The 20679-nt window shown below is 40.4% G+C and overlaps 2 protein-coding genes across 9 annotated transcripts in view; one reads left to right on the forward strand and one right to left on the reverse strand.

Moving 5' to 3' along the window:
- UBE2D3 (ubiquitin conjugating enzyme E2 D3) overlaps nt 1-9206 on the reverse strand; it is a 29001-nt gene extending 19795 nt beyond the window's left edge. For 3 of the 8 annotated variants that reach the window (XM_057546943.1, XM_007172926.3, XM_007172921.3), the window contains exons 1-2: nt 8578-8734; nt 7645-7799 (exon numbers count right to left, since the gene is read on the reverse strand). In XM_057546943.1, the coding sequence (XP_057402926.1) occupies nt 7645-7668 (24 nt within the window). In that variant the 5' untranslated portion in view covers nt 7669-7799; nt 8578-8734. Of the gene's footprint in view, nt 1-7644; nt 7800-8518; nt 8736-8887; nt 9045-9097 lie in introns of those variants that run through there. The other 5 variants (XM_057546940.1, XM_057546942.1, XM_007172923.3 and 2 more) reach the window with 4 other exon arrangements.
- Nucleotides 7923-20679, forward strand: part of LOC130708265 (serine/arginine repetitive matrix protein 1-like) — a 43830-nt gene continuing 31073 nt past the window's right edge. Inside the window, exons 1-3 of the mRNA XM_057547166.1 lie at nt 7923-8021; nt 8317-8390; nt 8558-8845. Coding sequence (XP_057403149.1) covers nt 7923-8021; nt 8317-8390; nt 8558-8845 — 461 coding nt within the window. The remainder of the gene's footprint in view (nt 8022-8316; nt 8391-8557; nt 8846-20679) is intronic.

Here is a 20679-nt window from a genome sequence, read left to right on the forward strand (position 1 = left end):
TCCTCATCAAGACCACTGAAATAAGAAAACAGTTGGCAGGGGAGACTGGCACACACTAGCTAAACGCTCCACTCACCTTGAAAGGACACTGGATCAAAGACATATAATATAGAGTACGATGTTAAAAACTGTACTCTCCATGAAAAAAAAAACACCAAAGTTAGACACTTCTCTGCCATGGTGTGCTCTTTTGGGGAAATTTTCTCCTTTCGGGATCATCTTTCTCTGAATTGCTTCTCCTGAAACCTCCTGAACACCTGGCTAGTGTGAGAATCCAGGCCTTCCCCCACTGGGAAATACGTTTCTCCCTTCCCTTTAAAAGCCTAAATAGACCGATAGGAAAAGGAGTCAATCAAATTTCTCTTACAGGCAACCAACAGGTATAGCTTAAGCCAGTGAGTGTTCTCATCTGGAGGTACATGATTAAACATTAATGAGTCTGATCATTCATTATGTGGGACTCAAAACAGAAAGCCTACAGTTTGTTTTGAGGAAGATCTTTGCTTCTATCACCATGGAACACAGTATCTTTGACAATTGACTGTTGGAGATAAAACATGAAAAGGCTGAGAGAGACCCTGGCCAAGAACAGAAGTCTAAACATACTGCTAAATATTTGGTTTTTGTTTCTCTAGTCTCTCTACATCTTCCTCACTCGATATGAAATGACCAACCACAGACTACAAAGAACAGGAAACCAAGGTATTGAACAGATGAGAGGCTCTGAGAGATGTTAGGGAAGTATAAGAAATGGTCACTGCCTCCAAAAGGCTTATAAGTTGGAAATACAAGAACTATTTATGAATAACTATAGAGCAGCCATATGAGTAGATAAGCCTCTAGTAAGATTTAAGACCTCCAGTAACTATTATTTACGCATTCTGCTAAACATTCAGCCACTACTTATACGTTAGATCAACATAACCAAAGTCAGCATTTATGAAAACAAAATTTGTTTAATCAATTCTGCTACTGAAGTGTAACTCCCTATATAACCTTTTCTAGTTTGTCCAGTTCCATCATTCTCCCAAGGGCTGGCCAAAATTTCACCCAGATGACTACTGTGGTAAGGCCAAGTACAGTAGTTAATTATGATATTAAGTACAATAATTACCACAATGTTCCACGATCATGTTATCCCAATCTCTGCCATCTTGCATCATCACACAAAGTCATAATAATAGCAGTACGGATACATTTCCTATCATCACTTTTGGGAAAACTTGAAGTCCATCCCATTACTGCAAGTTAATTTCTTGTATTTTATTCAAGAGTTCATTTCTTTCAAAACTTTTACTTGACTTCAAGATTTGTATGAGCAATGGAAATCAACACTATAAAGACAGCCCTTGGGACTTCCCTGGTGGCACAGTGGTTAAGAATCTGTCTGCAATGCAGGGGACATGGGTTTGATCCCTGGTCCGGGAAGATCCCACATGCCGCAGAGCAACTGAGTCCACGCGGCACAACTACTGAAGCCCATATGTCCTAGAGCCTGTGCTCCACAAGAGAAGCCACCGCAAGGAGAAGCCCGTGCACCGCAACGAAGAGTAGCCCCCACTCACTGCAACTAGAGAAAGCCCACGCAAAGCAACGAAGACCCAACACAGTGCCCCCGCCCCCCAAAAAAGGACAGCCCTTGCCTCTTAAACCTATACTGAGCAACATAAAATACTACCTTGGGAGCTGGATGAGATGAGGGCATGAGGTAGGAAGCTAGGAGAGTAAGTGTCTTTAAGAAATTCTGAAATAAGAATCACCCTCAAAGAACCTTTATGACCTAGCAATATAAAGGTATATATCTTGACCAATGATAGAGATCAAAATGCAATATTAATTACCCAATTAGGCAGACAATAATTGCTCTAGTTCTTACAAAGATCAAGTTTGCTATGAAGTAACAAAAAGTTTTTAAACTTCGATGTTGTGAAATTTATTTTACATACCGCATGTGGATACAAATAGCAAGGAAGGAAACAACAAATATCTCAATAATGCATGGTTACCGGAAGTCATTTCAAAAGAAGGAAGCTTGGCAAAAAGATTTTGGGATCTGAACAATTTCATATGTGGACTTAAGAATGGGAAGGAATAGTCCTCTTAAAAATCATTTTAGTTTGGAATTTGTAATTTCTTCTAAGAAATCCTGAAAGTTTCTTTTACATTAAAGATTAAGAGGTTAAGTACTGCCTACCATGTCTCATTACATCACTGACAAGAAATTAACTTCCTGTTTAGTTATAATTATGAGACAAGTATGCCTGTTCATTCAGACAAGGTACAAAGAATGGCTTGAATGAATAATACTGTAATTTTCTTTCTTTAGATCACCATTAAAAATAAGTCACTTAAGATTACTCAAAGCTGTTCTTTTGTAAGCAGTACCTCTAAGTGGGCAAAGACAGAGAGCCAAATTTAGTTCCTAAGCTTTGATCCATGAAAGCAAATAAGGCATTTTATAGATATGAAAACCAAAAATTAACAGCAGCTCAGTGGTTGAAGACATTCAATTATACATTAGCCAGGAAACTCTAACAAGGCTAGGATTAATGTGAGGTAGTCCATCCTGAAAATGAACAAGTAACCAAGAAGTAGTGAATTACAACTAAGACCCAATAGGTTAAATACAACAATTTAACTAAGAAAAGCTGGTTGGAGGTCTCTGAATGATACAACATTATGTTCAAAGTATAGTTGGAGATACAAATCCGACGTTTGGGCAAAGTATAAAATACTCATTTGAACTTTTCCCCTCCCCACGTAACAGGACCGAGGGTACCATTTTGAGACTAAATCTCATCTAACAACATAGACTGGCAAATAATATACTCACTAAACATATCCATTTTTCATTACGCTATACAATTTTGAAATAAGATCATTGTTACGGTAGCAAAACTAGATCAAGAGCACAAAATTTCCGGTGAAATAAAAATCATTTAATTTTGTTAACACTAATTTGTCTTGGAAAGGGAACTAAAGTAGTTATAAAATGAAACACACACTATAACAGTAAAATATATATAACTATATATATAACATCGTACAGGAAAGGTATTTAAATAAACCTATCTTTAATAATGGGTGAATCTGACATTGGAATAACAATTCCCCTTATTTTAAATAAATGCTTCCCTTACTAGATTTATAATTTTGAAAAGTTGTATAGAGTGACAAGTACCAATTTATATGTTTACATGCTCGTTTCCTTCACTCAAAGAAGACACCCTCATGGGTAGTTAACAGGCTTCCCTATATTTTGTCCCCTGAGACTAGACTACTATGCCAAACAGTAAGACCTCAATAAGTATTGATTAAATGATTATCCCTTTTGTCTGAGGTTCTTAACCAGAGGGAGGCTTCAGAATCACCTAGGGGACATTTCAAAATTATGTGTTCCCAGAGAAATGATTCAGTAAGTCTGGCAAGACCTCATGTACCTACATTCTTTAAAAGCTGTTTAACATTCTGATATATATAATCCATGTCAAAACCCACATACACCAAATCTAGTAGAATGCAAAAGCTAATCTAGGATTTGAGAATTCAATCTGAAACATTTTAATCTCAATACTAGGAATTTGGTGTCTTCTTTAATAAAGGGATTATAGTGAAATGCTTTGGAAAATCCTCAAGAATTGACTGTTATCTTAGATAACAAAGGACACCTGAAGGCAGGAGTTAACATACAATATAATGATAGAGATATCCAGTGATAGTTTTTCCCCAGGGCTAGCAAGAGTATTCAACTTTCCACTTGTATGATAACTACTAGAATTAACATTGGTGATCACGATGAAACCAAAGCACAGTGTCAACTTCACCCTTATTCAAATAAAAAACTGAGGTCATTACATGATCAGCATTTCTCAGTCAACAAACGCCCTACAAACTAAGTTAGCTAGCTAAAGACAAACCTTGAGACATGATGCATACAGCCTATAGGCTCACTGGAAACAAGTTTATGATGTCCCTAGTGATTAGTCAGCACATAGTAGTTCCCTTAGTCCTTGAAGATACTAACCGAAAAGAAATTCACTCCTACTTTCAAAACTTATGTTAGCAAAAATCTAAACTCACAAATTAGCTATAACCTAAGAATAAAGTTCAATCCCAATTATTTAAATGTGAAGTGGGAGGAGAGAGCTTATTTCAGGAAGCAAGATTAAATTTAGGAATTGAAATTGTTCAAAATAGCAGACAGCATAGGGTTTAAGAGCTTGAGTTCTTGAGGTAGACTATCTGATTTGAATCTCAGTCCTTTACCAGCCATCTGACCATAGACAAGTAACTCACTCTATATCTGTTTTCTCACGTGTAAAATGGAATGGTAAGAGCATCCATCTCATATGGTTGTTGTGAGAATTAAATAAGTAGATACTCATAAAGGGCTTAGAAACAGTGTTCAATACAGAGCAGATGCTAAGTCTAGCTGTTAGGAGAATGATACATACAAAAGAAAACTTCTGAAATACCAAAACTCTAAAAAGATGACATGACAATGTAGCAGTTAAGAGCACACACTACAGAGCCCAATTGCCTAGGTCCTAATCCCAACTCTGCCATGATATGAGGACCCTGGTTTTTTTTTTTTAAACCTCTCTGTGCCTTAGGTTTCTAATTTTAGAATGGAGATAATAATTATACCTACTTCCTTGGGGTGTCATAAGATTGAGTTAATACAAGTGCTTCAAACAGTTCTGACATACTGCAAACACTCAAAGCATGAGCTATTCTTTCAGGCTTGGTTCATATTACATTTTATGTAAAGTTCTCTTTAAACTTCCCCAAAATACATGCACTGTGGTCATTCTGTTTGATGAGAGTAGTAGAACTGCCTCTGGCCCCCAAACACTACCAACCAACTAGGGAGTTGACATATTTTATTTTTGTTGACAGCCTTATAAGACCACAGCTTGTCCAAATAAAGAATACAGGAGGGGGGGAAAAAAAAAGAATAGGGCTGTTTGATAAGGCTGCTTGGTCTAAGAAATATTGAAAAAGACTACAACATAAGCTTTAGAAAGAAAACAAATTTAAAAGCTTAATCAAATGAACTGCTATTGATTAAAAATATTCCAACAATAAGCATTCCAATAAAATGATCAGTGAGGAATACAGATATATCTTAACATTTAGAATCTGGGGGGCTGCAGACAAGAATGAATTAAAAATAAAAGAGAGGTGCCTAAAATAAAGAGCATCTCCCATCAGAGTTGTCCACTTGTTAAAACTGTCTGAATCTGGGACTCTTTTTTTTTTTTTTTTTAAAGTTTGACCATGTGATTCTGACAGTGACAGGTGAAAACCAAACCACATGCAAAACAAAACTTTTCTACAGGTTGAATCAAAAATGTCCCACATAAACTGTTTTTTTTCCAGTTTGCAAAGTGTTATGTCAAGTTTCCGTATTACACAGATCTTCAAAGTATTTACAAAAGGAGACAATCTGTTATTGATGAAAAGTACTACACTCGAAAAGTTCTTTAATAAAAGCTCTTGAAAATTAAAGTTGCAGTAATAAATTGAGTGCCTTGTGCTAGGGGCCTGTTCAAAGCCACACATTAACTTATTTAGTCCTTAAAAAAAATCTTGGACTCTATAATTTGTTTTGCTCACTGCTGCAACCCTAGTGTCTAGAATAGTGCCTGGTACACACTAAACACTCAATTATTTATAGCTCATACACAACAAATATTCATTTTATAGAGGCACACAGGTAAATTTACCCAGCCCTAGAATTCTAACTGGAGCATTTCTGCTCCGAAGTTCACACTCCTAACCATTATACTGCCTCTCTAGAGCTTTTAAATCATTAAAGTGGTGTCATAGCAGCTGGGTATCACCTGTAAAAGAAAAAAAATCAATAAGACCTTCCTTTAAAGTGTTCTGTTCCACGTGCATAAAAATCTATGGATTTGAAAGTATTCCACATCTTAGTGGCTCGAATTAATTCCAATAGATAAAAGGTTTTGATTTGTACTGAATGCTATGTTCAACTATACTGCAAAATATAACTATGCTTCTCCAGTGTGCTGCTGGCCTTCAAAGTGGTCATAGAAAGAGATGTTTAATAATCCTTTGTACTTTAAGCCTTAACTCCTAAACTCCTCTCTTTTTCCATGGTCTCAAAAATACAAAGACTTAAGTTTGTATTTCACATAAACCCAGAGACAATGCAATGATGGCCTAAATCAAAATTTACCATTTCAACATCAATACTTTGAATCTAAACTTTCATCATTCATAAGATACCAGTTTTGCCAAATAAGTTCCAAAGTCACACGTTAAATAAATGTAAAATTAAGCAGCATCAGGTCTATTTTTAGTAAAGCCAAGTCCTTGCCATTCCGTCCATGTAAACTCTTTTTAAAAAGCAACCTATCAAAACCAAAGTTTGTAATCCACAACCTCCTCTGTTTCCTAGTTTTAGTAAGGCTGAATTTATTCCATGGCATTTTTTTCAAGTTAGCTGTAAATACTCCACCCTCCTCGATTGTGCAAGAACCAAACACATCACACACAAGTTACAAAAAAGGGAAATACAGTCTGAGAGTCTGAATATAGATAAGTCTTGAGCAGGAGATCTTAGGGCAGTGTACAACCTGATGTAAAAGTTAACATTTAACAAAGAATATTATTTCATATTATTACGAAAGGAGACGCCGGAAAGAGCCTGAACCAGTTAAAGCAGCCGCCATCTTAAAATGCGGGATAGAAGTTAGAGCAAGAAAATGAGACTAAACCACCGGAGGTGGAGGTTCCGCTCACCCCCCGAGCCTCGAAAAACCCTATTTTTTCCAACATGTATCCACAGTGTACCATCAAACCTCGTTTTAAATAGCTTAACAATTTCCTCGGAGGCTGCTATGAAACGGACCGAGGCAGACATAGGTACACCTAGCCTCCTCTCGCTGCCACCACACTCTCCCCCCCCCTCCCCCGCCAAAGCAAAACGGCGCTTCCAGAAGGGCTTTCCATCAGTTCCCGGCGCGCCTCTGACAAACAGTTGCGGGTGAAAAGCCGCAACTACAAAACACAGAAAGCGGCAACACTGTGTCAGCCCACCTCCTCCCAGCCCCGCTGACTCCTGTGCAAGCTGCCCAGAGTCGAGCAGTTTCTGGCCAGGCCCATTCACTACTCTTCAGCTGGTGAGACTTCTACCCCGACCCTTAATCACGTTCGGGACCCGCCGCATTTCTTAGGGCTTCTCTCCTCTGAGCTTCCCCCGTCTCTTCTTCCAGAAGGCCCAGAGCCTTGATCTTACAACTAAAATAAGTTTCTAAGCCCCGAGAATAAGAAGCGCCATGACATTTGCGGGAGCGTCTCCCGGCAATTCCGAAGAGGGACTAAACTCTTCTCGAAGAATCGAGGCGCCTGCAATCACTCTCCCTCATCGCTAATTTGCACCGATTCCATTGAAACACGCTCAAGATAACACCTCACTTGCCGCAAGTGGTCTGTTCCCGAGTTTTCCCCCTCGTTTCTTCTTAAAGTACAGCCGCGTTCCCCATCCCCCAATGGACGAAGTGACCCAAGGAGGAGTAATTCCGAAATTATACCCCCCCCCAATGGCAAGGCTCTCCCTCCAGGCTGAGCCTTCCTTTCCTCTCACGACCCCATTCCTTCCGCCCCATGGGTTACCTTATTAATCCGTTTCAGCGCCATAGTCTGTGCTTTTCGTCTGGCTCTTCACTATCTCGGTGTGTGTTCAAAGTTCCGGCCAAAACTCTTGATTATCCCGGCGGCTGGGAAGGATTGTCTCTTGGTCTCACACCGGCTCTGCCAGACACAGGCGCCTTTTGCAAAAACGGAGCAGATCAGCACTCGCACAGGCCCCGCAGAGACCCTGACGAGTCCAAGTCCCTCAAAAACGGTCGCGATCCGGGGTGGGTGGGGTGGCAAAGCCACCGACAGCCTCTATGCCGTGCTTCGGCCCGAAGAGGGGGCGAGGGTGCCGGGAAGAGCGGAGGGGTGGCTCCAACTTTGACTTCCCGGCCTCTCGAAAGGAAGAGACCCGGGTGGGAAAGGAAGAGGCGTAGGAGAAAGGGGTGGGTGCGGGGCAGGGTCCGGGGCCCAGCAGAGGAGGAGCCGGGGCCTAGTCGGCGCTACGCCGGCGTCACTAGGGCAAAGAAAAGCAAGGGGGGAGGGGAGAACAGGAGACTCCGGAATGACGCCCGGCTTCTTTCGGCCTCTGCTCAAAAGTGCGGCCGGGGAGGGGAAGGAAATAAAGCAGAGGCTGGATGTGTACCGCTGTCCCCGCAGCTAGAGCTATTCTGTGTCACCCCTGACGCCACCATACACTCCGCCTTCCAGCGCGCTCCCGCGCGCGCCCGCCCGCCCAGCCACCGCCACCACGCGCCCGAGCTGCCCCTGAGGCTCCGGCTTAGGTGCGAGGACGCGCCCATTCCCCCTCCCCCTTAAACGGGAGAGGCCCCGGCGTCCCCAGCCTTCCCACCCTACCCCACCCAACAGGCTGGTCACTCAAGCCACCGAGGGCCTGTATTTCCCTCCTTACCGACCGGCCAGTGGGCCGGCCTCCCTTCCCTTCCCCTAGCCGTCCACACCCACGCGTACAGAGGGGCCGGGGCCTCCCTCAAGCTGCGGCCTCGGCCTCCTCCCCGCGCGGCAGCTGGTGCCTCCCCGGCCCTACGGGGCTCACGCGCACGACACAGCCACAAGATGTCCGCTCTGACGGAACTACTGCCAGCTGCCACGCTCCGCCCCTCCCCCCTCCTCCTGCCTCTTCACCGCCGCGTATCAGTCCGCCAACGCCGCCGTCGCGAGCACGGCACGAATCTAAGGGCGAAAGAGGACGGTTTGCTCCCCGCGTCCTGGGCCGAGCGTATGTGTGCCAACCCCCTTCTCCTTCTTTTCGGAACAGCACCTTCTTACTAAACAGATCGGAGGTTGGACTGGGAGGGCGGGGGCCGGAGGCGGGTCATGGGCTGGGGGGAAGGGTAGACGAGCGGCGGAAACCCTTAGACTCAGAGAAGCATCGAGAACCGGAAGGAGACCATGGGAGGAAGGTAATGGAAGCGGCAGCTGCGCGATCGAGCCCCACGCCCCTCCCGACAGCGTCCCCCAATTTCCTCACTTGGTATTGAGGAGGCGAATCTCGCGAGAATCTCGTGGCTGGCTACCAGGAGCTGTAGCGCTGCAATGACTTAAGGGCAGTTTTGTGCACTCTTCCTGATAGGGGCCCGCCCCCAAATCCACAAATTCTCGCGAGATGCAATGGGGCACCGGATCGACCTGGGGCGGGCCGTCGCCGGGAAGCACCGCCCCTGAATGCTTATATTGGTGGGAGGGAGAGGAAATGGAGTTCCCGGGACTGGTAAGAGCGCGAGCCGACACATCCCTCTGTCAGGCGCCCAGTCAGGAATGTGCTGTGGGAGTTACTATGGGTTAATTACTGGATACCTTTAGTCTACGTTGACTCGGGCTTTTGAAGTTTCCGGTGCAGCAGGTGAGCGAAATTGGCTCGCCTGCCGGCCTGGGCTGGTTAACCTGTGGGAGGAGTCGCCCCTCAAAATGGGAACAGTTATTTCAAATAGAACTGGGCAGGCAGCTGAGCGGCGCTCCCACGTGCGGAATCCTAGTGCTATTCTGACCCTAGGGCCTAAAGGGTCAGCCCTGAGAAGAGAGTGTCCATTGACCAGCCCCCAGAATTAGAGCAGCCTAGAAATCAAGCTCAACTGTGAATTGATTAGGAGGGAGATTGGGACGGGCTGTTTACTTGCCTCTGTAATCAACGATCACCATCGCTAAGGTTTAGGTATGGGAGTCGGCTTAATACCTTTTTGTTCTGTTGCTGTGTTTCAATCCCTAGAGCCAGAAAGTTGCAAAACTCATTCAAGAAATAAGAGTTTGGGGTCCGAAAAACTCAGTACTTACTGAAATGTCCAGGGGGAGAAATACAGTGTTTTATTCTGCCGGTGAAAACGATGGAGAGGTGATTTTGCTTTCTGGTATATCATACTTAGGGCACAGGGTAGTAAGATTAATTTTTAAAGGGAATTGAAAAGTAAGAACTGACCTGCTTATGGTTTTCTAACGTTCCTTAATGACCCCACTTAAGGGAGTGGAGATCTTTAAGAATTAAATGGAGATATAAATTTGTTTTTTAAATATACTTGACTTTTAAAAAGGCAAAGCAGGAAGCTATTTCCTCCTACAAGAAAGTATTACTTAATAAAAACGTATTAAGTCTGTGGTAAATTTGTATTATTCAAGTGACCATAACAGCATCACTAGAGCAATTAGTGAAACAGTACTTCTCAAAGTAGTATCTTGGAATCACCTAGGACTTGTTCGAAATGCTGATTTTGATTTAGTAGGCCAGGGGTGGAGCCTGAGATTCTGTAATTCTAACAAGATACAGGTTACTCAGAGGACCACCCTGTGAGCACCAGAGCGCTCACCTCATGGCCTGCTGGACACCTCTGCCCCCTCCTTCTTTCCTGAATAAGCTTCCTTTTGTTCTCTCTTTTAACCAGTCTAATACAGTAGAAACACAGGATTAGACAATTGGAGTGAAAGAAGAAATGCAGGTTTGAGTTCTTGTTCCACTGCTTCCCATTTGTGTGATATTGGTGTGGTTACCTAGTTTCTTCAACACTAAAGTAGGTATAATAATAGCTGTCCTTTCTCAGGGTTATCGTATGCTTCAAATGTCATAATGCATGTAAAAGGGCACTGTAGACTACAATGCTGTATAAATGTAAGTTATTAGTCGGTCAAACGTTAGCTGGCCATAGTGTGAAACAAATCTATAAGAATAATAATAAATATAAGTAATATTTATGGAACATTTATAATGTACCAGGTACAGTGCTTATTAACCTCTTTTCACAAATAAAGAAATTGATGCACAGAGAGATTAAGTTACTGTCCCAAGGTCACAAAGCTGATAAATAGAAGTAGAATTTGAACCCATGCAGTTAATGTCAGAGTATTTATTGAATGGAGTATTTATTGTCTCTTAATTTAGAAAGTGGGAGGGTAGGATGTTTTAGATTTCTACTTTCAATGCTATCCGAAGCTAATTTTATTTGACTTATTTCTCCCTCTATTTGTTTTGCTCTTTCAAAAGCCAAGTACAAGAATGGTAGGAAACATTCCTACCTACTCAGAGGGAACTCACAATATCCAGGAGGTCCAAGAAGAAAAGCCCTAGAGAAGCTAATTTGTACTACCCTAATCTAAACAAGGTTTGGTATGAAAGTATAATGGACCACATCAATGCTCTGAATTAACAGAGCACAGAAGAGAGACAAATTTGAGGTCAGCTTTCTTGACTGTTTTTGAGCCACAAACCACATTAGCAGTCTGGTGAAGCCATGGACTCTTCTCAGAATTATGCTTTTAAATGTATAAAATGAGGCTTCCCTAGTGGTGCAGTGGTTGAGAGTCTGCCTGCCAATGCCGGGGACATAGGTTCGAGCCCTGGTCTGAGAAGATCCCACATGCCGCGGAGCAACTAAGCCCGTGAGCCACAACTACTGAGCCTGCGCGTCTGGAGCCTGTGCTCCGCAATGGGAGAGGCCGCGGCAGTGAGAGGCCCGCGCACCGCAATGAAGAGTGGCCCCCGCTCGCCAGAACTGGAGAAAGCCCTCGCACAGAAACGAAGACCCAACACAGCCAAAAATAAATAAATTTAAATGTATAAAATAAAATTCATAGCATTACAAACGAAAAAAATTTGAAACAAGCTCAAAATATTCAAGGAAAACAAACTTTTGATATAGGAATATATGGGCTTTATTAACACTGTAAGATCTAGTGTTGGGTCTAATAAAGACCAAATTTTTGAAATAATGATGAACATAAAATTTCCAGAGTTTGCAACAGCTGTAATGTGATATAAAGGATCTGTGATTCCTATTGGAGATACAGACATAGGTGCAGCTGTTTGCTGCTTTCAGTCATAATTGAAGGAAATGCTAATTTTCAGTTACAGATTAGTAAAAATAAAGATGTAATTCTTTTTTTCCCAATTTCACACACCCCCTGAATTCTATTCATGGACTTAATGTTAAAAAACCTTAGGTGGGGGCTTCCCTGGTGGCGCAGTGGTTGAGAATCTGCCTGCCAATGCAGGGGACACGGGTTCGAGCCCTGGTCTGGGAGGATCCCACATGCCGCGGAGCGGCTGGGCCCGTGAGCCACAATTGCTGAGCCTGCGCGTCTGGAGCCTGTGCCCCGCGACGGGAGGGGCCGCGATAGAGAAAGGCCCGCGCACCGCGATGAAGAGCGGTCCCCGCACCGCGATGAAGAGTGGCCCCCGCTTGCCGCAACTGGAGAAAGCCCTCGCACGAACCGAAGACCCAACACAGCCAAAAATAAAATAAATAAATAAATAAATAAATAAAAATAAGAAAATCCTTAAAAAAAAAAAAAAAAAAAAAAAACCTTAGGTGGAATCAAGTAGGCATATTACTGTTGGTAAGCTTTGAAAGGATTGTGACATTTTAACATGGAAATATAATTGATATTCATAATAATAGTGATTTATTAAGAAAAAGTTTACCACTAGTATACTCTTGTTAAGAAGGCATGGAAGTGTGTAATAGGGTAGGAAATAAATTCATCCCATTTGTTGATTTCTTTTTTCTTTGGATACCTATAAAGGTACCCTATAGAAAATTTACCTATCCAGAATGATTCATTTCCGAAGCATTCTGGATAACTTAGGTTTTACTGTATCACTCTTACTTATTTGTAAATGCGTTTACAAATAAGACGTGGTGGAAGAATTACAAAATGAAAATAATAACCAAAGATGAAAGAAATTAAAATAGTGTGTATTTAAAATTCTTAATAACAAGGGTTAATAATTATTATTTGATGTACTGTGTGCTGGGCCCTTTAATCCCCATTACACAGATGAAACATTCAAGGTCATACAATTACTAAGTAATACAGCCAAGATTTAAACCTAGGCAGTCTGACCTCAAAGCTCTCACTCTTTTTTTTAAATTGAAATATAGTTGAAAAGCTCTCACTCTTAACTACTAAGGTGTTTATTTTTTTTACCCTTCGACTGTTAGCCAACTTTAATTTGCCCACTAGTGTAACAAATACATATTCACTGCCTCAAAATATTTTCACCCAGTGTCTAACAGGAATTTAAAAAAATTTTTTAATTGAAGTATAGTTGATTTACAATGTTGTGTTATAAAAGGAATTTTCTAAATTCTTCCTTTGCTGTGGTATTGCTTATAACCAACACTACCTTTAAAATAAGTGGGCTACCAGTTGGGGCTAGAAAATAGTTTGTTTTACAGAAATTTTTGTTGTAATGGAATTTTGCTTAGAAGATGAAGGAGGGCTTCCCTGGTGGCGCAGTGGTTGAGAATCTGCCTGCTAATGCAGGAGACACGGGTTCGAGCCCTGGTCTGGGAAGATCCCACATGCCGCGGAGCGGCTGGGCCCATGAGCCACGGCTGCTGAGCCTGCGCGTCTGGAGCCTGTGCCCCGCGACGGGAGGGGCCGCGATAGTGAAAGGCCCGCGCACCGCGATGAAGAGCGGTCCCCGCACCGCGATGAAGAGTGGCCCCCACTTGCCGCAACTGGAGAAAGCCCTCGCACGAACCAAAGACCCAGCACAGCCAAAAATAAATAAATAAATAAATAAATAAATAAATAAATAAATAAATAAAAAAAAAGAAGATGAAGGAATCCACTCATGCCTTTTCCTGCCCTACAAACATACTTTCATATCTGAAATTAAACATTTGTTTTATAGTGGTGCTACTGTATTTTTTATATTGACCACTGTCAGGGTTGTATGCAAGAAATTATTGCATGTAAATAAATCCTAATATATGAAGTTCTAGATTATCTATGCCTAATGGAGGCAAGTGATTATGAAATCCCAAATTCATTTTTATTTGGCACCGAAGTGAATTTATTGGTTGACTATGCTTTCTATTTGTTTGTATTTACACTAGCATACTTACATTTCTACTCAGTTTTGCTAAGATTAAAATTAAAACGACCATGGCCTAGAAGTATGTTGATGTTTTAAGAGGCAGTTTAGGATCAGCTCAAACTTTAGAACACTATTCACATATCTGGTATTATAGAGAACCCACTTTACAGTTGCATTTGACCTATTTGAATTACGATGATAGAAATGTCCCCATCTGAAAAAAAGAAAGGAAAATAATCATTTTTTTATATAGCAGTGTGCAGTATGCTAAAAAAGATTACGGTTTTATATATTGAAAGAAACATTTACATTCAGAAGTTAAAAAGGTGCAAAAATGTTGAAGAGATAGCTGAACCAATCCCTTCCTTCTTAATGAATATTATATTGAAGTCTTTCTAATTATGGTAGATCAGATTTTCTTGCATGAAGTGTCATAAAACTGGAGAAGAATATAAAGAATGAAGAAAATTAGCATAAAAGTGGCAATAGAATAACTAATCCAAATTATGAAGTCCTAATATTATATGAATGCATCAGTGAAGCTACATTATTGTAATGTGAGTACAGGGGCTAATTAAAACATACTTGTGAATAAACATCGTTAGCGTAGACTAGTACATATACTTATTAATATTACAGCTATATTTTCAGATCTTTGTAACTTTGTCACAATATTTTTTTTCTTATTGAAGTATAGTTGATTTACAGTGTTGTGTTAGTTTCTGGTGTACAGCAAAGTGATTCAGTTATACATCTATATACACACTTTCATTATGGTTTATTTTGGGATATTGAATATAGTTCCCTGTGCTATACAGTAGGACCTTGTTCTTTATCTATTTCGTATATAGTAGTTTGTCTGCTAATCCCAAACTCCTAAGTTATCCATCCCCCACCACCTTTCCCCTTTGGTAACCATAAGTTTGTTTTCTGTGTCTGTGTTTCTGTTTTGTAAATAACTTCATTTGTGTCATATTTTAGGTTCTACATATAAGTGATATCATAGGGTATTTGTCTTTCTCTTTCTGACTTACTTCACTTAGTATGATAATCTCTGGGTCCATCCATGTTGCTGCAAATGGCATTATTTCATTCTTTTTAATGGCTGAGTAGTATTCCATTGTGTGTATATACCACATCTTCTTTATCCATTCATCTGTCGATGGACATTTAGGTTGCTTCCATGTATTGGCTATTGTAAGTAGTGCTGCTGTGAACACTGGGGTGTATGTATCTTTTTGAATTATAGTTTTCCCTGGGTATATGCACAGTAGTGGGATTGCTGGATCATATGGCAGCTCTACTTTTAGCTTTTTAAGGAACCTCCATACTGTTTTCCAGTGGCTGCACCAATTTACATTCCCACCAACAGTGTAGGAGGGTTCCCTTTTCTCCACACCCTCTGCAGCATTTATTTTTATTTTATTTTTAAATTTTTATTTATTTATTTATTTATTTATTTATTTATGGCTGTGTTGGGTCTTCGTTTCTGTGCAAGGGCTTTCTCTAGTTGCGGCAAGTGGGGGCCACTCTTCATTGCGGTGCGCGGGCCTCTCACTATCGCAGCCTCTCTTGTTGGGGAGCACAGGCTCCAGACGCGCAGGCTCAGCAATTGTGGCTCATGGGCCTAGTTGCTCCGCGGCATGTGGGAATCTTCCCAGACCAGGGCTCAAACCCATGTCCCCTGCATTGGCAGGCAGATTCTCAACCACTGCGCCACCAGGGAAGCCCTCCAGCATTTATTTGTAGACTTTTTAATGATGGCCATTCTGACTTATGTTGTTACAGAATTTTATAACTTGCTAAGGACACTGGCTCTAACACAGTTTATGCCATTTTATTAATTTAATTAAATTATAAATGCTATGGTCCAGATTTAATATAAAACTATGAATATACAAAATGCATGTTTACACATTCTACTTGGAATAGGAAATATGGAACCCAACTCAACCAAATGTTTTTCATATTATTTGCATAAAAATCAAATTAGTCTTTATACCTTACCACTTCAGAATTTCATTTTAATGATCAAGACAAGTGAGTGTGGTTTAGGAAACTACTTTATTTCATACTGAGAACATCATTTTGACCTTAAGATGGTTTTTGGCACATAATGAACCAAGCCCAAATATTAAAGCTAAAAATAAATTTGAGCATTTTCCATGTAAAAACTTGTATACATGAATGTTCAGAGTATTATTCATAATAGCCAAAAAGTAGAAACAACCCAAATGTCCATCAGCTAATAAATGGATAAATAAAATGTGGCATATCCATATGATGGAATAGTATTAGTTAATAAGAAAGAACAAAACACTGATACTGCTGCAACATGTATCTTGAAGCTTGAAAATATTCTGCTAAGGGAAAAAAGCCAGACACAAAAGGCCATGTACTGTATGATTCCATTCATATGAAATGACTAGCAGATTACTGGTTACCTGGGACCAGGGGCAGAGAAAATGGGGAGTGACTGCTAATGAGTATGTGGTCTTTTTTAGCGGAAGGTGATGAAATGTTCTGAAGTTAGAGAATGGTGTTGATTACACAACTCTGTGAATATTCTAAAATCCACTTAACTGTACACTTTAAAAGTGAATTTTATGGTATGTGAATTATCTCACTATAGATATTTTTTATATGTAAATTTATTTTATTTCATTTTTGGCTGCGTTGGGTCTTCGTTGCTGCGCGCGGGCTCCCTCCAGTTGCGGCGAGCGGGGGCCACTCCCCGCCGCGATGCGCGGACCTCTCATCACGGCGGCCCCCGCCCACTCCGGCGCACGGGCTCAACAGCTGTGGCGCATGGGCCCAGGCGCTCCGCGACATGTGGGATCCTCCCGGACCAGGGGTCGAACCCCCGTCCCCTGCATCGGCAGGCGGACCCTCAACCACTGCGCCACCAGGGAAGCCCTAGATTTTAAAAAACTAATGAATTAGAATTAAAATGTGATATCAGTCTGGAAACTTACTACTAAATATTTTCAATATCTCATACTTTTCTGGTTACTGATGATAAGATGGCATCCTATTTTTTTTCATCCTTTTAAAATGTAAAAAATTTACAGCCAGCAAGAGGTTCTTCTTCAGTACAAACAACAGTGTAATTTAGATTTGGTTTTAACATAATAATAAGCATTTGCTGTCAGGTAGTCTTAAATTTGGAGATATTTTCATCAATGTTATTTGCTTTATAAAACATAGTGATTAAAATTAATTTTAAACAGCATTATATTGGGACTTCCCTGGCAGTCCAGTGGTTAAGACTCCACACTCCCAAAGCAGGAGACGAGGGTTCCATTCCTGGTTGGGGAACTAAGATCCCCCGGCATGCCACGTGGCTGGGCCAAAAAAAAGGCATTATATTTTATTGAAAATTAAAGTTCATGATTATGATCAGAAATAGAATACATCTGATTTTGGCATACTCTAAATATAGAAAAATTTCTTTAAAATTTCAAATAAAAATCAAGTAGTTTGAAAATTGGGGGTAGATCATCTAGATAAGGAATTTGAGGGTTAGATGCTGTCAAATGACAAAACTAAAACAATTTAGTAATGAGTTTGATGTCCTTTATCCAAGGGAAAAGAATCTGTGGATTGAGGTTGTACAGTGTCTTCATAATCAGTGGAACACCCTTTCCCTTCCCCAGGGATTTTGGGCAAGCGTGAGTTTTATAAAGCCTTAGAAGCTTCAATGCCAAAACAGGGCATGACTGCCTAGGAGGTCGGGGATTTCCTTGTAAGGCCAGCAGGTCCTGTTTTCTAGGGTCAGGTGAGCTAGTAAATAGTTAAGCTGAGTTGGAGGATTGTGATTGGTATATGTTAGATTTCCTTGACAGGTGTGTCATGTAATTGCAGGCTGACGTAGATTTAGATTTGTGGTGTGGGCTGAGCCACTGAGGTGGCCTCTATTTTTTGGGTCCCGAAATACGAACTAACTTTAAAAGTACTTAACTAAAAGTAAGGAATTCAAATTAAAATTACTTACCAACAATAATTATAATCTTTCTTGTTTCAATAACAATCTAAAAAGTCTAAAGTAAACAGAGGTGTGGTGTGATTTAGACCAGAAATGATCATGATTTTACCCATATTGAATTTGATTATTTAAATATAGGTGAGAATTCTTTAGTAAGATAGTGATGATAAATTTAAAATTCTTCTATTAGAGAATTTTAAGTTAGGTTGATTATAGGAATGTTGTACACAGTTGTTCTAAAGAATCAGATCTATATAGTATCTTAAGTGGCTTAATGGAGCAACTTATGTGAGGCTTTTAGTTTTTAATACTTACTATCTAGTACCTGTTGATTTTTTTCATTGCAAGGAAGTAGTGATTTTAACACATGGCACATAAGAAAGAATGAAACTTACTAAGAAACATTCCACTACATCTAAAAAAATTTTTAAGAATTTGGCTCATCTGGGGTTGAAGAAGTGTGACAATTTCAGCGATATCCCATCATCAAAACATATTAAATCTCAAAGTTAATGATTAAGTGAATGGGCTTTATTATATATACCCAGTAAGAACAGTATGATACAGATTCCCCATCTTACAAAAAAACCTATTCAAAATAGAACCCTGTGTGCTACAATACTTGAAATTCAATTCTCCAACAGTAATTTAGACAAAAAGGCCAAGAAAAAAAAAAAAAAAAAAAAAGGCCAAGAGTTGATATAAGTAGATATTTGCAGATTTGTGTGAATTTAGCTTTGCCTTGTTTTCCGTCTTTCTATTCTGCACTAATGGAAAGGGAAGATTACCCTGGAGCATTTTAGGGGTAGGGCTAAATGCGTACCCCTGGCTCGGACAGGGCTGTAAGTAGGGACAAAAGGCAAGGTAAGAACATTGGAGACTAGATGGAGAGGTGTGCAGAAAGAAGTGGGAAGGAAAATGTCAAAGGTAGACTGTCCTTGGGGGAACTGGAAGTGAAGAGGAAACCTTTTTTTCTTCCTCTTTACTCAACTACTACAAGATCTCCTACTTTAGAGAACAGAATTCAGGGTACCACCATTATGGTGGTTCAGTTTTACATAACTTAGTTGCCTTTTTTGTACTTGCTGGCTTAAAGTCTAGTCACTGTAACATGTTCATATATATAATAGTTCATTTTGCCTTCCAAAAAACTTCCTTATTTACAGTTTTTAAAAACATGGATTTACATTATAGAACTGCTTTTGATGTAAGTTAAGGAAAGTTATACAGTATGTCAATCAACGATATTTAGGTCTGACTAGGCTAAGCGGTGTCTTCAGGTTTAGGCCGAAGGATGTTAATGTAGTAGAGATCTGTTGATATAATCACTCCCATCTTTTTAAGTGTTCAGTTTTTAAGAAATATTGAATGCTTATTATGTGCTAGGCACTGAGCTAGATGCTGAAGATACATAGATGAAAGCCACATGTCACCTTGAGGAAAAATTTTTAACTGGGGAGACCATTAAGTATCAGACAGTCACCATAGAGTGTGTTCAATGACATAAATGCATGCATAGAGTAATATTAGTGTGCCCAATTCACCGGTGGGGGGGGTTATCTGCAAAAGGGAGTTGTATTTAAACAAATGAAAAAAAGGGCATACCAGGAAAAAGAAAAGGGAGAAATGCTCCTAGGCAGAACAACATGCACAGTTTCAGAGAACGTGACCAGGTAAGTTTTAGAAATAACAAGTTTCTAAAACTTACTTTGGAAAGTAAGTTTCCAAGGTACTTTGGAACTTTAGAAGGTACTTTGGCTGTAGCAGTAGTAGTAGTAGTAGTGGTGGTGGTGGTGGTGGTGTGCGTGTGTGTAGGGGTTGGGGGGATGAATGAGAAAAGAGACAAAACATTGAAAGACAAGGCTGGATATCTTGAGGGCCTTATTAACAAGCCATGTTAATGAGCTCAGATTTTATTCTGAAGGGTATGGGATGAGCGAATTGAATTTTTAGCATAAAGTCATGATCAGATTTTTTTTTTTTTTTTTAAATTTTTTTATTTTTTATTTTTTTATTTATTTATGACTGTGTTGAGTCTTCGTTTCTGTGCGAGGGCTTTCTCCAGTTGAGGCAAGTGGGGACCACTCTTCATCGCGGTGCGCGGGCCTCTCACCATCGCGGCCTCTCTTGTTGGGGAGCACAGGCTCCAGACGCGCAGGCTCAGTAATTGTGGCTCACGGGCCCAGTTGCTCCGTGGCATGTGGGATCTTCCCAGACCAGGGCTCGAACCCGTGTCCCCTGCATTGGCAGGCAGATTCTCAACCACTGCGCCACCAGGGAAGCCCCATGATCAGATTTTAATCATGAAAAGATAACTGTGATAGCAATGTGGAAGATGTAACAAAAGTGTATGTAGAGGTAAAGAGACCACTTGCGATGCTATTGAAATAATCTGGATGAGTTGTGATTATGAGAAAGACCTGAAATAGTTGCAGTAATTGCACTAAAGACCCATAATACAGGAGGTATATTTAGTGTATTTAATGGGTAGAGCTGACCTTAAAAAAAATAATTTTTTGAGGCTACCCCTCCAGTTATTTATCAGAATGTTATAATAAAATTATATATACACACACACACACAAAACATGACGATAAACTATAATAACTGCAATAAAAATAACTTAAAGCAAAATATACTTATAAACTTGGTATAAACTCCTTAAGCTCTTAACTCTTAAAGAACTATGAAACTAAAGTTTATATATTAAATGTGGAAAAATGTAAACTAGTAAAATTAATACCTATGTGCTACTTGA

This window comes from Balaenoptera acutorostrata, chromosome 5 (genome assembly GCF_949987535.1).
Source record: "Balaenoptera acutorostrata chromosome 5, mBalAcu1.1, whole genome shotgun sequence".
Taxonomy (NCBI): domain Eukaryota; kingdom Metazoa; phylum Chordata; class Mammalia; order Artiodactyla; family Balaenopteridae; genus Balaenoptera; species Balaenoptera acutorostrata.